We start from the raw sequence: 18380 nt of genomic DNA, 5'->3' as shown, positions 1-18380 counted from the left end.
AAATTGGGATTTGCATCTCTGATACTGAGTCTTCCTTACTCTTTTTACACAATACTATCTTCTATATATATACCATGTTGTGTACATGTGTAAGATATCCGCTATAGAGATCTGAAACAGCCAAGCATTTTAAGAATCTATCCCTGTTAATTTTAACTTACGATTTTTCTACTCCCAACTGTTTAAAGTGAGTACTACGTATTTTTTAACTTCAAAATAAGCAATGCATGGGAAATTTTAGAAATCTTGAAAAAGCGTTATGTTAGTCAGGTATTGAAATTAGTTTGTCAGAATGAAAATATTTCCTCGTCTCTTTTTTTTTTAACATTAGATACTTCCCAGGTAAAAGCAGGAGCTCATTTTATTGTAAATATCAGTACTCAAGATTTTTACTTTTTTTGCTGGGATGGATATCTATATTTTAGACCCGTGCCTCAAGATGCTGAGTTCTACTCTAATATAAAGAAATTTTAAATGAACAACTACAAAAAAACATTAGAAGAGAAAAAATATATTTTTTTAAACAACAAGCAGGCTTCATTAAAAGTTGAAACTTTAAAATAGGAACAGAATAGGCATTGGAACTTGCATTCTTCCAGAGAGCCTCAACCCTCCTGTGATCCAACCCAGTAAATGTCCCTCCTTGGTTTATTCTTTCAACTCACACTGCTCAGACTGAGTCTTTTCCAATGAGCGTTGCCTGTCCAGGTAAAAGATCCATGGTATCTACTCCATTGCTTGGGCAGTTAGACTGGTGGGTTATAATCACAGGCCTGGTGATTTATAGGTTTCTCTGTGTGGGAAAGTTACTGCTCAGTGAGCTGAGGTTTGAATTTACAGTACTGCTAGCTTATTCCACTTCCGTTTTTAAATACAAGCTCATTTGAAAGTGAACTTGAAGTATTCAGAGTAAGTTACCTGGCAAATTACTCAGCTATAAATTCTAGCTTCAGTTTGTGGAAAGGGGTTGGTTGGTTTTTGGGTTTTTTTGGTAGACAAATCAAATTTTTCTTTTTATTGAAACTCATTAATTGCAATTTATGCAATGTTTATAGTTTTATTCTATTAAGTTAACCCGGTCACCGTTGCTACTGTTATTAAGGTACGTGAAAAAACAGCCAATTAAAAAAACAACGAAAACAAAACCTATGGAAGTGCTATAGAACAAAGGTGAAGTACAGAAGTAAGGCCTACAGTATGACTCAGGTTAGCATTTTACCTGGGTTCTGTTCTAAATATGATGACAATATGCCTTAAGCACAAATGATGATGTTGTTTGCTCTTACAAGGTTCATATCCTATAATTTTTGTCCATTCTCCATATACTGCAACATTATAGGTGTGTGTCTTTCTCATTGGCACTGTGGATATTGGGGAAAAAAAATCCTATTAAATGGAGGAAAAAAGTGGCTTACACAGTTAATGTAAACCCAGTAAAAGGCTAAGAGTCGAGAGATCAAGTAGCTCCATCAGAATGCAAAGCGAGTCCTATGGACCAGCTTGGATGGCAGCTGCCTTGAGGGAGTTTTTGGTTTCTTTGTATGAAGACGGGTGGTTTTCTTGTTTCAGAAACCACCTATAATTATTTAATACTACTAATTTCCTCCAGCTTCTAGAAAGACAAAGCTGCCATATACTTCTTAAAACACACAGGCTTCTCATTTGAGATTTCATTTGGAACATTTCTTTGTCCTAATTCATCGGTAAATAGGGTGTCGTAATACTTGCTTACACTAAACAGAGTAGCTGCCAGTGCTTTCAGGTTCTTTAATGAAAGGCACCCTCATAGCAAATTGATTTATGAATTTTAAGAAACTTCTGGGTGTGTTCTGTGACAGAGTTCATGTTAGTTTGCCAGCCTATTGCCCTTGTAATATGAAGCTTCTAAATGCCAGATGTCGATTCCAGACAAATGTGCTTATTTTATATGTCATCCATTTTTTTTCTCTATCCCCTTTCCTTGTTAGACATGAATATTCCTGAACTCTTGGGAGCAGATAGCAATGCCAGAGAACGACTTCAGATATCGCAACCTGACAGGTAACTTTTTACTCCATCACTTGCTGCTATTTCTACAAAATTCTGAGTTTGTTAATAAGGTGAACTCCAGGTCCAGTGATCAAAGGAATACAATTATACAACCAAGTGCAAAAAGTGAACTTTAGGACTGCCTACTGGCACATGCTTAAGTTGAGTAGCTAAAATATTTTTTTTAAGCACTGTAGTTACCTCAGCTTTCCACTAGATGACACTTTCACCAAAACACTTTAACCACAATTCACATATTTTTTGATTCTTCCTTTATCCCCCATTGAGCTGTCATTTTGTGTTCCTTTTTCTTGAAAGCATTCCTTTGATGCTTGATTACTGTGACTTCTCTATTGTTCCTGAATATGTTAGTGATGCTGTGGAACTGCATCGCTGCCGTTCACAGGTGTTCTTTCTGTGACTGCAATGCCCTGTTCTTCAATCCTCGCCCTTTCCTAGTTGGCATAATGGGCAATTGAAAACTATGAAGTTTTCAGAGCCTTAGCAGGCACGCCACTTGACTTCGTGAATGCTCATCATATGTCGGTCTATTGTAATGCAAGTAATACTTTTTTAAAAGAACTGTTGTAAAAGGTGATTGTAGTCTGTACTATTGTAAATACCAATTACTCCAGAAATTGAAAAATCCTCTCTAAATGATTATCACATACATGCTTAGGAGTAACGGTCAAAGTCAAGGTCTTTGAAGAAACCTAACCTAGGTGGCTTAAATTCTGGAAGTGCCTAAATCCACTCATAAATGTGCTATCCTGCAGAATTTTCAGGCCTGCATCAGGCCTATCAGCTTCTTCATACATTTCAGGGAATTTTGGATGTCTCAGATACCATAGTAATGTGGAGAGGACGGTTTTAGTGAATGATGAGTGAAGTGTTAGGGAAGAAGATGGAGGCAGAGGTGGAAAGCACTCCTAGCTGGGACCAAGGGACTATCAAGGCTTGGCATACCTCGCTGTCGGGCAGGGAGGGGAACTGTTTCTATCCAGGAGGAGACTCCTTGGATAGAGAGCAGCAACCTGCCTTGGAGGTCAGCAATCAGGATGCATCAGTTGTTTAGACAGGCCATAAGCTGAGAGGCAAAACCTTTCTTTGAACCATATCTCTGCTTCCTGTTTGTGCTACTTCTCCCACACCCCGTTCTTTAGGGTGGTGGCCCTGTGTCATGGACTACCTGTGTCCAACTCATATGATGCAGGGCTTGGACGGCAAGAGGGGTAAGAACAGATTGGGTGCATCTAGAGAGCTAGTATGCTATGATTTTCTATCTTGTTAAAGATTCTTACTTTAGGCACTTGGGACTTGGGCTTGAGTGAGAGGACCAACCAGTCTGATAGCTGTGAGCTGGCAACAGCAATTGGATGGCTTTGCAAACACTGATAGGCGGGAACTTGAGTATCTGGGAGGCTTGGCTTTGCAGCCAGGTATGTATATAGTGATCCTGCAGAGACAGATAGGCACCAAAGCAGCTTCAAGGATCTAAGCAAGCATACTTACTAAAGTCAGTGACTCATACCTATACAGAAAGTGTTCCGCTCCTGATTCAGGCCTTTATTATTTTAAACTCTTAATTAAGTCTCTTTGAACACACAGGTGCAGCCACTTACTGATGCTTGTTTTCTTTTATTTGTCACAGGCTTTCATTTACCAAAATATTTTAGGCAGGTGACTGAACTAGAGGTATTTGAGGGGATTTTAATCTGTTCTTGGAAAATGTGACCAAGTTTGGTACTTTTCTCTGGACACTTATTATGGGCATACGTTTGTAGGCAGGTCTCTGATGGGTGACTAGATCACTACCATTCCTGTTTTACAAGTTGATTTAAAGTCGTTTATGTGTTTATGGCTGCTAAATTATTTCTTATGGAATAGTATTTTTTTAATTTTTTGTTTTTCAATGAGTTGAAGTTTAATAATCAAATGACAAATATTAAGAAAAAAAGTTTTCAAATATATGAGAAATTAATGAAATATTTAGGATTCACATATTTTTTTAATGTCTCCTTACTGACTAGCCAAATATTTACAAATTTCAAATATGAACACACTGAACATTATGTTCACTTTCATTTGCATCAGTCATGCAGCTATTTTAACCACTCTCTTACAAACCCATTGTTGATGTTCTGATTTTTTTCTTTGTTTTAATTTCTGTGAAGTTATTTCACAATACCTGAGTTGTTAAGTTATGCTTACTAAGTTATTTCACTATTAGTTAACCTGTTTCATTTTATGATTTCTTAAAGCACTGTCTAGAATTCAGGCAGTTATCCAAATCACTGAACTTCAGTCATTGTGTTCTTTCTATATAATTGAATTATTTTTGGGGGTTTGGGTTTGGGGTTTTTTGGAGGTTTTTGGTTTTTTGTTTTAGGTTTAGGTTTTGCGGGTTGTTTTTTAATCCAAAGTAGAAAAACTTGGAGGGATTCAAAGAATATCTTATGGAGTAAAGCTTGGAGTAGAGGCATAAGAAGGATAGGAAGCAACTGTAGCAAATGTTTATTCTGGTTTTGGCAAAGGAAATTTCAATCCATCTTTCCTATTTGAAGGCAAATGTCCTCATCACTGAGTGTGCAGAGAGAACACTGTTGTAGTTGTTTTGTTTTATTTCATTAAATAAGTTTGGAATCTAAATAAAATAATACATTTTTGTGTCAAAATATTTAAGTATTTTCTGTTCACAGAAGTTATTGGAAAAATCTCAAATAGTTTTCATAATTTCGGGGGAAGAGAGGTAAAGTAAGCTAAGAAGCTGCAAAACTAGTTTTGTGCTAGAACATAAATACACACATCATCTAAAAATTTCAGAATCTATTTATATTAAATTTTCATGTTGACTTCAAAAACATGTAATGCTGGGAAAGTTCGTAACTGTTCGTTTTACTCTAACCTCCACTTGGAGGGAGTGCTATGCAGACTTTCTGAAAGTTTTTCTGAAAGAATTTCTGCTTATATGATCATAAAAATGTCCATTGGTGATCATATTCAGAGTCTAAATTCGGCTTAGGTCAGTGTTCTTTATTGTTTTCCTATAGGTGGTTGAAGATGTCTAGCCAGAAGGGAATGGTAGGTCCTTGGATTTATGGAAACTTTAAATGGCTAAAAATAATGGCTTATGTTGAACTATGTTTAGATTCATCCTGGTCCTAAAATATTTTGGAGACATGGCAAGTTGTGGGACGTTGAGAGTACTATTCTACAGGTGAAGTACCAAGATCTCTCCCTCCCTTCAGCCGCAGGACTCTCCCTAATAATGCTGGAAGTTAAAATGAATCATTTATGAGCATCAGTAGACACATGGGTGGGGCCTCTTTGTAAACTGGTATTTTGTTGATGCAATATGTGTGACAGCCTTTTAGTTCTGAATATAAATGTTACTGAGAGGAAATTAGGTTGGTTCACAGAGGAGATCAGCCAGACATTGCAGTACATCTTGCTGAGGAGCAGGTACCTCCACCAGTACTGCGCTTCAGATACTAGTGCATGTAGAAGAAAAATGGAAGGTGAGTGTCTTGAAACTTTACTATCACTTGACTCAGTACTGAAAGTGAAAATAATTAAATAGCAGGTGTAAGGACAAAAAGAAAAAAGTACATATTGCTTTGTGGAATCAAGTCTAGGGGTTACTTCTATGGTTTAGATTTTATTTGTGGACTTAGTGAGAAAGAAAAAAAAAAACCCTTTTGAAAAAAACCTTTTGTAAAGGAAAAAGAGAGCTATGGGAGAGAACTGGTGAAACAGCAGCCAATTCTGAGAATAAGAAAGAGCACGGAAAAGAATACATTTTATTTCCAGCATAAACTACAGAGTACTAGTTTTCAGTATTCTCATGCTTGAAGTAATTATTTCACAATGGATACCTGAAGTATTCTCTCTGGAATGAAGGCAAAATGTGAACTGATAGAGGAAACCCAGTCACTGGTACTGGAGGCCGGGTTTCTACCAGAGAGAAAACCAGTAAGAGATGTGAAATCGATTAGCCTTTAGTATTTTCTCTGAGCTGTCTTTGCTTAAGAAAGCAATTGTTAGCTCCTTTATGATCTAGTTGTGATAATTAACTCTGATAAGCAAACTGTGGGCTGACTTTAGAGGACTTCCCTGGGAAACATGTAGTATCTCAACTCCCTGATGTTCTGGTTCAGCTGGATTAATGAGTGGATGAAGTGTAGTTGTCTTGGTTTATAAACGCCTCCAGAGGATGGGCGAGGATCTATCAGGTTCTCTCAGTGTTCTTGACCACAGGATTTGTCATGTATGCTACAAGCGCTTCTAATCCTTTCTGTTCAACCAGACTATTTTGTGTTATGGTTGACAACTATCATTAAAATATGAGATTTTCTGTTCAATTCTGTTACTTCTTCTTGTCAGCTGGTATGATGAGCAATAATGATGCAATGCATTGCCTTATTTTTCACTTGTTGTTGATAGTGTGCATGTTTTTAACATGGGTAACACCCAGGTCTGCATTTATCTGCTGATCTTTGCTAAAGAGATGAATGAACAATTCATTGCCAAATTTAAATGGTTAGGTGAAAAATTAGATTATTTTGTTTCAAAGAAACAAAACAGAAAAACCTGCTTTCCTCTCCCAACCTACCCACCCTTCCCTCCCAATTCATTTCAGTTACAGTTTACTTCAGGATGTGATCCTGGGAAACTCCACTGGTTTGTGTTAAAAGTGTCCCAGTCCCATGGGCTTAGCTATGAGTCTCCTTTTATGTGGATACGCCCTTGGTTCTTGAAGGAAAAATTAGTTTCCCCTAAATACCAACTCTGTATTCAACTTCGTGCCAATATAGTTAGAGAAGTTGCATTGTTTGGTTGTTCTACAGGCTTAGCAGGACCAAACTTAACCCTTTAGAATTAAAATAATATACAAGATGATGTAGTTCAGTAAGCCCAATTTCCAAAACTGCTGAGAATCTGTGTTTCCCATTGTCTTCAATTAGAGTGAAACACTTCTGAAAATAAAAAGTTGTATGCAAATAAGTAAAAATTAGTGTTGCCACCCATCCTTCTGGCACCAGGATCATAATTACCTCTATGAAATGGCTGATATCCAGGCAAGATGCCTAAGGGGGGATCAGCCAAGATTTTTGTCAAGGTAGTCATGGGAGTTAGGATAAATTGTCAGCATTTTTTTAAATGTCACAATTTGTGAATACTTCCTTCTCCATTAAGTTCCGCAAAGATGTCTGCAAACCTTTTATGACTTTGGGAAATGCAGATTGAGATATTTGCATGCATGTTTAAACGTATTTACAATGTTGGGGGGATATTTATGCATATCTACTTTTTTCATGACTCATTTGGAGTGCCACTTAAGCTTTCAAACACCTACATTTGTTATAAAATCTTTTATATTTTTAGTTTATTTTATTATTTTATTACTTGTATAAAAAAATGTCATGACTGCTAGCATGTGCAAAATGTTTGCTGTCTAGCTGTGGTTTAAAAGTAACTGTCTGTGGACAGTGTGTTGTAATGTGGAGAGAAATATTACAATGCAAAATCAATTTTTCAAGTAGAGATAATAATATCGTTCCTCAGCACTAGGTATTTATAAAGCAAGAAGGCACTATATAAAAGATGTGAAACTTGTAGTGCAAGCTTTGTAAATCAAAGCGTTATACAAGTTTCCACCTGCAAGCTAGGGAAGTGGTGATCTTGTAAGGGTACTTTTATGAATGTATGTCTCTTAGTATTGCTGAATTTTGAACTAACTCTTGAATGAATTTTTCTAAACAATTATCTTTGTCTTTTATCATTATCTTCTCTTTCATGTAATCTTGACCTCAACCAATCATGGTGACTCAATTATCTGTTTTTTCCCTTGTGTTCCTTTCTCCATCCTGCAGTCATTGAGCTGGGAGAAGTTGACCTGAACTGTCCTTCCAATTGCCAAATTCATAATACTCATTTCTTCGGAACTGACAGACAGATAATAAGAAGAGGGCAAGCCTTCAGCTTTTATGCTCGTTTCCAAAATCGGGAATGGGATGACTCTGTGGACCAGGCCGTTTTCACTGTGGAGACAGGTAGTCACTCCCAAATTCTGTGTAGTCTTTCCCAGTCCTTTTCATGGCAGGTAATATTTCCCATAGTCTTCAGCGACAAATAGTATCTCCTCATTTATCTTCTGTCTGAAGAAACTACCTTCCCCTAACTCAGGCAGTTCTGCTAACTTGTAAAATTTTCTCACTCTGCTACAGAAGTGACAAGTGAAAAAGAAATCCACCCTTGGGAGCTTTGCATTGCAAATGATGGCTAAGCAAATCAGTTGCCTTTTACATGTGCTTTGTTTAGTCTGATTGAAGTTGTATTTATTTTCCTGAAAAGGCCTCAGACCCTGTGAATCAAATGAGACGAAATGTACCTTCCCAATGGGCAGATGTCTAGATCAAACCTGCTGGAGTGCTTCCTACAAAATTCATCAGCCAAAATGCATCAATATCAGCATGTTTCCTCCCTCCAATGCCTGCATTGGCCGTTATATTCTCAACATGCAAATCACATCTTGTGGTCACACATATCAGCGATGTCTTGGAGATTTTTATGTCCTTTTTAACCCTTGGTGTGCAGGTAAGAACTCTAGTGATGATCAGATAGTTTTAAGAAAAATGCTAGTGATGAGTAAGAATGTTGAATGTATTCATTACTTAGCTGGGAAGTAAGGGATGGAGTCACAGAAATAATGAGAAATAAGGAAGGATTTTGTTTTGTTATTTTTTATTTTTTCCTGCAAATTCAAGACTGTCTCAAGCCAGTGTTTTGATTTGTTTTCTTAATGGTAGTAGGGTTGTAGTGTAATTTCTTCCACCCCCAGTTTTACAATGGCATGACAGTACAAGAGGCAATGGGCACAAACTGAAATACAGGAGATTTCCGCTGAACATCAGGAAACACTTTTTTACTGTGAGGGTGACTGAGCACTGGCAGAGGTTGCCCAGAGAGTTTCCCTCCTTGGAAATATTCGAAAGCCATCTGGTCCTAAGCAGTGTCTCTGCTTGACCAGAGCGATTGGACCAGGTTATCTCCAGAGGTCCCTTCCAACCTCAACCATTCTGTGATTCTGTGAATTCTGTGGTATCACCATGAAATAATATAGTGCAAATACAAATGAAATTCTGTAGGTCTGGTTCTGGTAGCAAGCAATTCTGGAGTCTGTAGGATCTTGTCAAAATCATTACATGGCAAATATTCACATTGTCTGCGCTTTTGATTTGATCAAAATCAGATACCCAACTCTAAGTGCACAATTTTTGACCCCTAGAACAACGTAGTGTGAAGAAAAATTTCGAGCTTTGTAATTCAGGTGTACTTCAGCAGGGAGAGACTTCATAAAGATAATATCTAGCTGTAAGTAGAAATGAATTGTCTGTGAACGTTTAAAGAGCCCGCACCCTTGAACACGTTTAAAAGTATAAAGCAAAAATAGGTAGGAAGGAAGGATCCAGTGAAGTAGAAGATACAGAAGTGCTAGAAATCTACATATTGTCTGACTGATAGCTTTGCATCTTTTCCAGATGACCCCGTATATATGGACAATCAGGCCCATAGAGAAGAATATATTCTGAATGAACACGGGATACTGTATGAAGGAGTTCACAAGCACATTACCTCTCGACCATGGCACTTTGGACAGGTATTTTTTGAAGACTTATTCAGAAGTAGATGTCATCCATATATGGATAAATGAAGTGTTATCCGTATTTTTTTCAGAAATGCATGCTATGTTATGGAGTGCGAAAGGTTTTTAGGACCAGTCCAGACTATGCATGCACAAAACAACATGTTTGAGAAACACTGTAGTCCAAACAACTGGAAGGAAGTTTTCTGTAGTAAAATTAAGGAAACTGCAGAATGTTCTTGGAAAAGTTGAAACAGAATATTGTGCTTCTGAAGAAAAATTATTCCATTGATCAAACATAAGCAAATTTGACATGTTTTTCCCTTTGGTTTTCCTTCAGGCAGATAGACAAAACCATGCAGACCACTAGGATCTGTGCTTGATTTAAAAAAAAAAAAAAAAAAAAGGCTGGGGCAGAGAGAGGGCGGCTCATCTACATGAAAAACACTGGACTATTGACAAGAAAGGAACTTTAGTAATGTCAGAATACCATGATTCCTGTGTTAACTTCTTTTTCCTCAGTTTGAAGATGGGCTTCTGGATATCTGCTTGAAGATCCTAGACATGGGTGCGAGTTATCATCACGGCTCTGATCGTGACCATTGTTGGCGCAATGATCCTGTGCATGTCAGCATGGTGGTAAATCACATGGTAAGACCTCTAGCGGTGTATGACCTCTGAATAGACCGAGGCATACTTCATTATATTATAGAAGAACAAATTGCACTGTAATCTAACACAGTATGAGTAGCAGGGATAAGGCTTTCTGTGCTCAGATTCACAGGAAAAGCTAACTTGTAATGTGGATCTCTGATGATTTTGTGGTACAAAAGGATGTGAAGACATGGTCAGCTATCCGAAAAGGTTGTTTTTCTCTTCACTTTCTAGATAAGCAGCCATACCACTAACAGTATCATGAAGATTCCAGAAAACAATGATTACCTGAAAGGAACAAAACCATTTTGCTGGAATGGAAGTGTGCCTATTCTTCAGCAGTGGTACAATGGCAGATGCAGGCCAGTCAGATATGGGTATTGTGGGTCACTTGCTTCAGTAATGTGCACAGGTATGATATTGCAGTATGCCCTTACCTAGTTATCCAAAAAGGAAGAGAGAAAACCAGGACCAAACCCCTCCAACCCTAAAAACAACTGGAAGAATATTACTCATAAGCATTTTACTGGAAAAGAAATTGAATATTTTTCTCTTGTTATGATATGGCATGGCTCCTAACATAGTGTTTTTTATCAGCCTATTGCTTTCCTATACAGTATGAAGAGCAAGAAGAAAAGCAGTACTGTCTTTTCTGTGACCTTTATACCATGCAGCTATCAATATTGCAGCTTTTATTAAAACACAGAGCAAGTGTAACATTGTGGAGCCAAAATTTATCCTTTTGGTGAGGTTTGAAGTATGAGGAAAAAACACTGAGTTATGAACAGGAAGAAGACCTGTAGCGATGTCTCCTCCGAAACATAAAAGCAGCAGGCTACCATCTTCTTTTAATGCAAAGGATGAGATAATAGTGAACTAAACTCTACAGAAAAACCACTTGAGTTTCAAATTCATACCATTTATTTACTGAACCTGCTTCTACGTTGAAGAAAATTAAATCGATATTCCATAGAGGAATCTATATGTTTACTCTGTTTACAAAAAAAAAAAATTAGAGAGTTTTATTAATGCAGGATCAGCATCATTATTTCTGAAGATCTCTTTTTGTTTCTGTTTGTTGCTTTTTTTTAAAAGCTGGAAGAGTAACAAGCCATTCTTTTCTGCTAGGCTCTTTTCAGACTACTTTTTAACCACTAAAAAGAAGCTTTGAGGACACAGAATCACTGCATCCCAAATATTGCCTCTTATCCATTGTGTTTATATAATGCCAAAGTAGAATATAGGATAATTACTTATAAAATGAGAGGGATTTTCTTGATTAATTACAGTTTGTAATGACTCATGAATATTTTTCTTCCTTACAGTGATGAGGTGTTTGGGAATTCCAAGCCGTGTTGTCACAAGCTTCTGTTTTCCATGCTCAACTGAGAATCCTCTTGGTATCAATGAGATTTTTGACTGTACTGGAAAAAACCTGTGTGGTAAAGACAAGCTATGGTAAATAAGAAATGAACAAGCTCTTTTGGTTTTGTCAAAAATTAAATAGACTAGTGTAAATCTAGCAGATCAGTGTTTTATTTAGCAGTCTCTTTCATTGGTGTGGCAAAGCTGTTCAGTTTCCTGAAAATGCATTTCAAAAACATGAAATTAATGAAGACACAGCCTGCTCAATATACATTTTAAAAAAACCACAAACCAACACTTGTGAGAATTGATGTTACCTGCTTATCCTTCTCAGCTGAAAGAATTAAGGCCATCAATCTTAGTAGCTGTAAAAATATTAAGTAGATCATGAAATGCAAGGGAAAATTTATCACAAGTTAGGACTATTTTCTTCAGTCATAATCACTTAGTTGATAATTATGTTGTCTTCCTGACACTCCTATCATGGATTGCTTCATTCTTGTAAACTTTTCAGTTCATGTTCATATAACTATGACATTACCGCTCATAATAGCAGAATTTGTGTTTTCACCTTTGGCCTGTATTTTCGTAGTTTCACTGCAGCAGAATTTTGTTTGCATTCAAGTCTCGTCTGTGAAAGCTTTTAATGAATTTTCTGCCCTCTCACGTGTCAAAAAGATGAGGTCAAACTGAGATACTAAAGGAGTGAGGATCTTACTTTAGCATGAAAGACTTAAGGGTTTGTGCTTTGTTAAGCCATTAAAAAGAAGACTAAGACAGTATGTGATTTTCCTCTAAAGAACCAGGAGGAAAATGTTAGGAAAATAAATGACTGAAACAAAAGACCTGTGTTGGCACATTATCAACTGAAAAAAAGGGGCTATAAGAAGAATGTTTTACGATCAGGTCTGCAGCATCCTGGAACAAATTTCCAGTCTGAGTGATATAAAGCAAAACAAACAACTCTTGTCCCCGAACATCATTAACAATATTAAGACATAGTCTTCAGTTGATTAAAATGTTATCTCTGACATAGTTTTCCTCCATCCTATGGCATTGAACTTGATCCAAGGGATGTTTTAATCCTATATTCCTGCATCTTATAGGCGATATCACTGCTGGAATGAATCTTGGATGGCTCGGAGAGACTTAAATCAATGCTGTGGTGATTGGCAGTGTCTGGATCCGACACCTTTGGAAACGGGCAGAGGTAACTATTTAATCTAACTGTAATTGTTGTCCTCAGGCTTAGGCTGTTGAGTTTCTCTACTACTCAGGTTACAACCTATTATAACATTTTTGTTATCTGGCTTAGGTTCAGCTTGCAGTGGTCCTACATGGGTTCGAAGCATCCGAGAAGGGGAACTAGACTTGGATTATGATGGTCATCATATGTTTTCTCGAGTAAATTCAAACTATGTTGGCTGGCTTTCCCAAAACAATGCCAAAAAAACCAAATTTTTCTGTGATGCTTGGCCATGTGGACAACATCTAATCACCAAGAGTGTTGGCAGTGAGCAATTCGAAGATATCACTGGGGCTTACAAGTATGAACTAGGTATGTGAAAAGTCATTAAATGGGTTAGAGGAAATTTTAAATGCTAATCGTATAAAATTATCGGTGTAATCTGTCCTGTGTTAAAATGAGTAGAACAATCTGAAGTTGTCTTTTTTTGAGAAAGAGGAAGATGCCTTTCTGTTCAAGGATCTTGATTCTTAACCTCTAAACATATTTAAATGACTCAATCAAAACACACTGTAATTACATCCATTTTGGACAGAACAGGGTAGGATGTTTCAGATGGAAGGGACCTACAACAGTCATCTACTCCAACTGCCTGACCACTTCAGATCTGACCAAAAGTTAAAGCATTTTATTAAGGGCATTGTCCACATGCCTCTTTTTAAGGCACTGGCAGGCATGGGGTGTCAACCACCTCTCTAGGAATCCTGTTCCAGTGTTTGACCACCCCCTTGGTAGAGAAATGTTTCCTAATGCCAAGTCTAAACCTCCCCTTGTGCATTTTTGAACCACTCCCATGTGTCCTATCGCTGGATACCAGGGAGAAGAGATCAGCACCTCCCTCTCCACTTCCCCTTCTCAGGAAGCTATAGAGAGCAATGAAGTCACCCTTCAGCCTCCTTTTCTCCAAACTAGAGAAGCCCAAAGTCCCTAGCTGCTCCTCATAGGACATTCCTTCCAGCCCTTTTAATATCACTATTCATACATACATATTTTGGTCTCAGCTGTACAGTAGTTTAAAATATTAGCAGCCTTTAAATAATCTAAAAACCCCTAAATTCTTTTAAACTCAAGTTTAGCTTCTTATTTGTTGCTTCTTGTACCAGGTCTTTCAGAAAATATGCTTACTTACTAACTTGATGTATTATTATTAGGATATTCTGCTATTCTTACTTTGGGCTACTGATTACTGATTTTCATCTTCCAGTAGTAGGGAGGAGTTCAACCAGCAAAGTTGCCTAAAAGAATGAAGAGTGGATCACAGTTGATTGCAAAATTGAAAGCTCTGTAGCTCTTTTGAAGAGGAACAAAAAAGAAAAAAATTGATAGTTTCTTTGTTTGAATGGTGTATTTTGCCTTTTGAGAGACATGGTAGCATTTCATATTCAAAAGGCAAAGCCCTTATAAAAAGTTATATTTTAAATTTTGCACCAGCTATACATTTTGTGATTTACACAACTATTTTTAAATTTAACTAATAAAACTAAAATACATTTTTTAAATGTTTTTCTGAGATAGATATTTATTTTCTTCTATACATTCAGACTACCCTATCTTGTGTTTCATTACCTGATGGATTTGTTCTACACCAAGTCACTACATTAGGTTTCAGGAAGGAGGAGAAGAAATTCAATTATCTTTATTATTTAGGTAAATATGACTTCTTGTGCATCCAGCAGATTCATTATCATGTATCTTCTTCAACAGGCTCTGTGAAAAACAAAGAAGCCTATTTCCGGGCTTACAGAAGAATTCACCCAGGGTACTGTAATGCTTCCAACTGCCATATTGAGAGAGAGTTATCATCTCTGAAAAACCCATTTTTGAGTGACTCTGGTATTAACATGCGACTAAAGATGGCTAACTGTCCAATGTATGGTGAAGATGTCCAACTACATTGGCTGCTTGAAAATTTGCGTAGTGAAAACAAAAACCTAAAGTTTAATTTGTGTGCACAAATAATAACCTACAGTGGTTGCCCAATGGATCAATTTTGGAAAGACAGTGTGAATGTCACGTTGGGTCCAAGGGAAGGTAAGAAGGTGAATTTATCTAATGCCCTTCTGTCCACTGTTCTCAGGAGATTCTTTGCTTTTTAGGATTAGCAGAGACTTCCTAGTAGGGGTGGGAAGTGAAATGAATACAATATTAAATATTGACAGCTAAATTCACTTTAGGATAATCACTCAAAAATCAGCACAGTGTTAATACTACCTGTATAGTGATAGGTAATTTATAGTCTTTGCTTAATTTTTCAAGGCTTAGAGAGTCTGATGATTGTTTAAAAACTCATTTCCATTAAAAGTTCAATTCTGGACTCTATATTAAATACAAAGATGAAGTTATATCTGTTGATCTGAAAAGCAATTTATTTCCTTTGGCCAGAAAATATTATCCAGTGTAAAACACTTGTTTTGAGCCCTAAAGGAATTATTTCCAGATATACCATATGCTGGGAAGTGCAAAGGCATATCACAGAATAAACACTTGTTTTGATGGTTAGTATCTTTTTCTGGAAGAAAAATGATCCCTTTAACTAAAACATTTCATTATAAAACAAAATTTCATAGCTGATATTTACATTCTGTTTTACCAAGCTTTAATTTGCCTATATTTGAATTATTGCTTTAAGAATTACATTGGAATTAAAGTTTCCAAATTTTGAATACTAATATTAATAACAACAACAACAACAACAAACCAACCTTCTTGTAAATGCACTGATATAATTATATTAACTGAAAAGTGTGAAGCTGCATGTTGAATGTATCACCCTAAGCCAGGAAAAATCATTATGCTGTAATAACTTAATATTTAATTAAGCTATTTTAAATGCCAGTTAAACTTTAGAACAAAGGAAAGTGGAAGTATTAGCCAAAATATCTGAAAAAAATAATTAAAATAAATTTGTTTTACAGTGAAAAAAATTCCACTGTGTATATCATATAGTCAGTATGGACCTTATCTCTGTGATCACAACATTATGAAAGTAGTTGCTGTCTCAGACCCAGAGTGTGGAGAAGTTCTGATGGTGAGCAGGGATATCGTGATCAACAGGCCACCTGTTATTGTAAAGGTAAAGAACTTTAATTATGGGATTTGTTATCCAAGAAACAGACTTAGGGACTCTTATTGACCACTTCCTAGGCATAATGCAAATAAATTTTAAATTTTTTCTTTTTCTTTTCTTTTCTTTCATTGTATTTTTTATTTGAGAAAGATCAGTGTGATTTTAAATGTATAACAGGTACTTAGAGTGGTATATAGAGATGATAGAAGTAAATCAGAAAGAAATGTGTATGAATAATCCTTTTTTTTCCTTACATTTGTTTAATTCATTGTTAATTTTGTAAGAATGACAAAACATTAAATTTGTTTGTTTATTTTCTGACTAGCTACTAAGCCAACCCAGGCTGAAAGTACCATGCACAGCAGAGATATCCTTCTGCAATCCTCTCCAGGAAGATATGAAGAACTGCGTAATGACGTTAGAAGGTTGTGGTTTATTCAAAGAGCCGATGACCATTGAGTAAGAACACCAACTATTTAAATGGGGATAATATTGGGGCTTGACTAAGATGTGCTAGATCAGAGCAGGTTTTGAGGAAGGCAATAGTTCTGATATTTTTGGTGTTTAGGACCTGAACAGGACTTTTGCCCCTTATTACGCTGAGACTCCATTAAAAGCCTCACAGCTCTTGAAAATGATGGATCATTTAGACCTGGCAAGATATGCTGCTGCTTCATTTTCCTCAAGATTTAATTTAAGCCTGTGTTTCAAATTTCTGTCTGAAAGGGAATGCACTCTTTTCTTCACAAGAAATTCTAGCTTGGTCCCCCAGTCCTTATAATCCTATTGAGTTTATAAAAGAATTCCTCTAAATATTCATGAACTGGCACCACGTACGTGAACAATTAGACAACAACAGAGAAATAGCAATATGCATTCTAAGCTCATATCACATTAATCACAGGAAGCTGAAAACTTCCAGGATGCTATAACATCCTAGGAAAAGTGTCTGTTCATTAATATGCATCGCTTTTCTTCATGACCAGGAGAACTGACAGAAGTATGACTAGTTTTGAGGGGAAGCAATTAGGAATTGTTCTTGCTGAATAATAATGAAATGGATTCTACAAAGCGGCTCAATCCAACTTAGACTACTGGAAATGGGAAGCAGTAGGTATATCTTTGAGGCAGAAGGGTGCTACATTTTTAAAGAATTTAAGAGGATATCATGAATGAGTTTCCAGGTCCAGTTACAGAATTTACTACGGGAGTTTTCCAAATCTCCTTTTGGGACAGAAGGACAGTATGTTTTTTTGGGGAGGAAGGCAAGAATAACAAAGTTGTCATAACAGGTTGCCTCTGAAAACATGTCACAGCAAAACAAACCTACTCGTGTGTGCTCATCTTGTAGAGCTTCAGGTCTCTGAGCTACTCAGGGTCCTAATTCTTTTCCTTCTCTTGATCTAGTTTGGGAACACTGGCATCCAACCAACAGGCACGGACCATTGTGGAGTTCACACCTTACAGGCTTGGCAGCCACCGGCTCCTGGCCAACTTCGGATGCCACAAGTTTGCCTACTGCAAGGGATGCACCAAGGCTGAAGTGTGTTGCCCCGCAGGCCAGAATGGAACCCTGCCTGTCAGCCAGAATGGGTCACTCCCAGTGTGTGAGAATGGCTCCCTCCCAGTGAACAGCTCTGGGCCTGTCCCCGTGGCGGACCCTGCGTTCAACTCCATGTGTGAATATATATGTATCCCAGTATGCAACCCAAACTGCAGTGCAGGGGGTCAGCCTGTGTATGACTTCGTGTACCTCCCTGCTGGCCATCCCTTATGCAACACCATCTGCAACCAAGGCTTCAATCCAAGCATCATTCCTGGTTTTGATCTGGGATGCGATCCTGGCTTCCGTGTCATATGTGAGACCGTTCCTCCCGCTACGTGTGCCCCGATGCCTCCACCCATGTACGGCTCCATGCCTGCCCCAGCATCCAACCCTGTGTGCCCCCCTATGCCTCATGTGGTGTTCGAGACGGGTCCTGCTCCCATGCACCAGCCTGGAGGTGGAGGGGGGCCGATGTCTTACTCTGTCTCTGTCCCTGCGAATAATGCGGTGAGTGCCCTGTTGACCCATTTCATGGCTGGCTCCGGTCCCACTGCAGCAACCCAGGCAGTCCCTACCCAGGTGTCTGCTCCACCATCCCACCCTGTATGCTCTCCAGTAGCCCATGCTGTTGGCAGTCCCATGCCGCCACCGGCTCCTCTTTCAGTGCCTACTGCCTCCATCTCGCATGTCGTGTGCGGCTCTGCGCCCTCTCCCACTGCCCAACCTCCGTGTGGCCCGATGGCCACCCTGCCCTCCCAACCCCTGAGCACCCCGGTAGGCCACAGCGTGTGCTCCCCAAGCCCTTGCCCAGCGGCTTCCCCAGTGCCCC

General features: G+C 38.0%; 1 protein-coding gene across 1 annotated transcript; it reads left to right on the top strand.

Moving 5' to 3' along the window:
• Nucleotides 1-2003: 2003 nt before the first annotated feature.
• On the top strand, nt 2004-18325 carry LOC104624290 (protein-glutamine gamma-glutamyltransferase 5-like; the record flags this gene model as incomplete). Its single annotated transcript, XM_010291625.1, has 14 exons — nt 2004-2040; nt 3192-3260; nt 7902-8081; nt 8383-8625; nt 9570-9688; nt 10196-10324; nt 10562-10739; nt 11653-11785; nt 12799-12902; nt 13008-13250; nt 14643-14969; nt 15854-16011; nt 16331-16464; nt 17413-18325. Coding segments are annotated over exons 1-14 (2967 nt in total), but the record flags the coding sequence as incomplete, so codon positions are not given.
• Nucleotides 18326-18380: the final 55 nt, after the last annotated feature.

This window comes from Phaethon lepturus, unplaced genomic scaffold (assembly GCF_000687285.1).
Source record: "Phaethon lepturus isolate BGI_N335 unplaced genomic scaffold, ASM68728v1 scaffold707, whole genome shotgun sequence".
Classification (NCBI taxonomy): Eukaryota; Metazoa; Chordata; class Aves; order Phaethontiformes; family Phaethontidae; genus Phaethon; species Phaethon lepturus.
The sequence above is the reverse complement of the archived record's forward strand: the minus strand, read 5'-3'. Positions and strand labels throughout refer to the sequence as shown.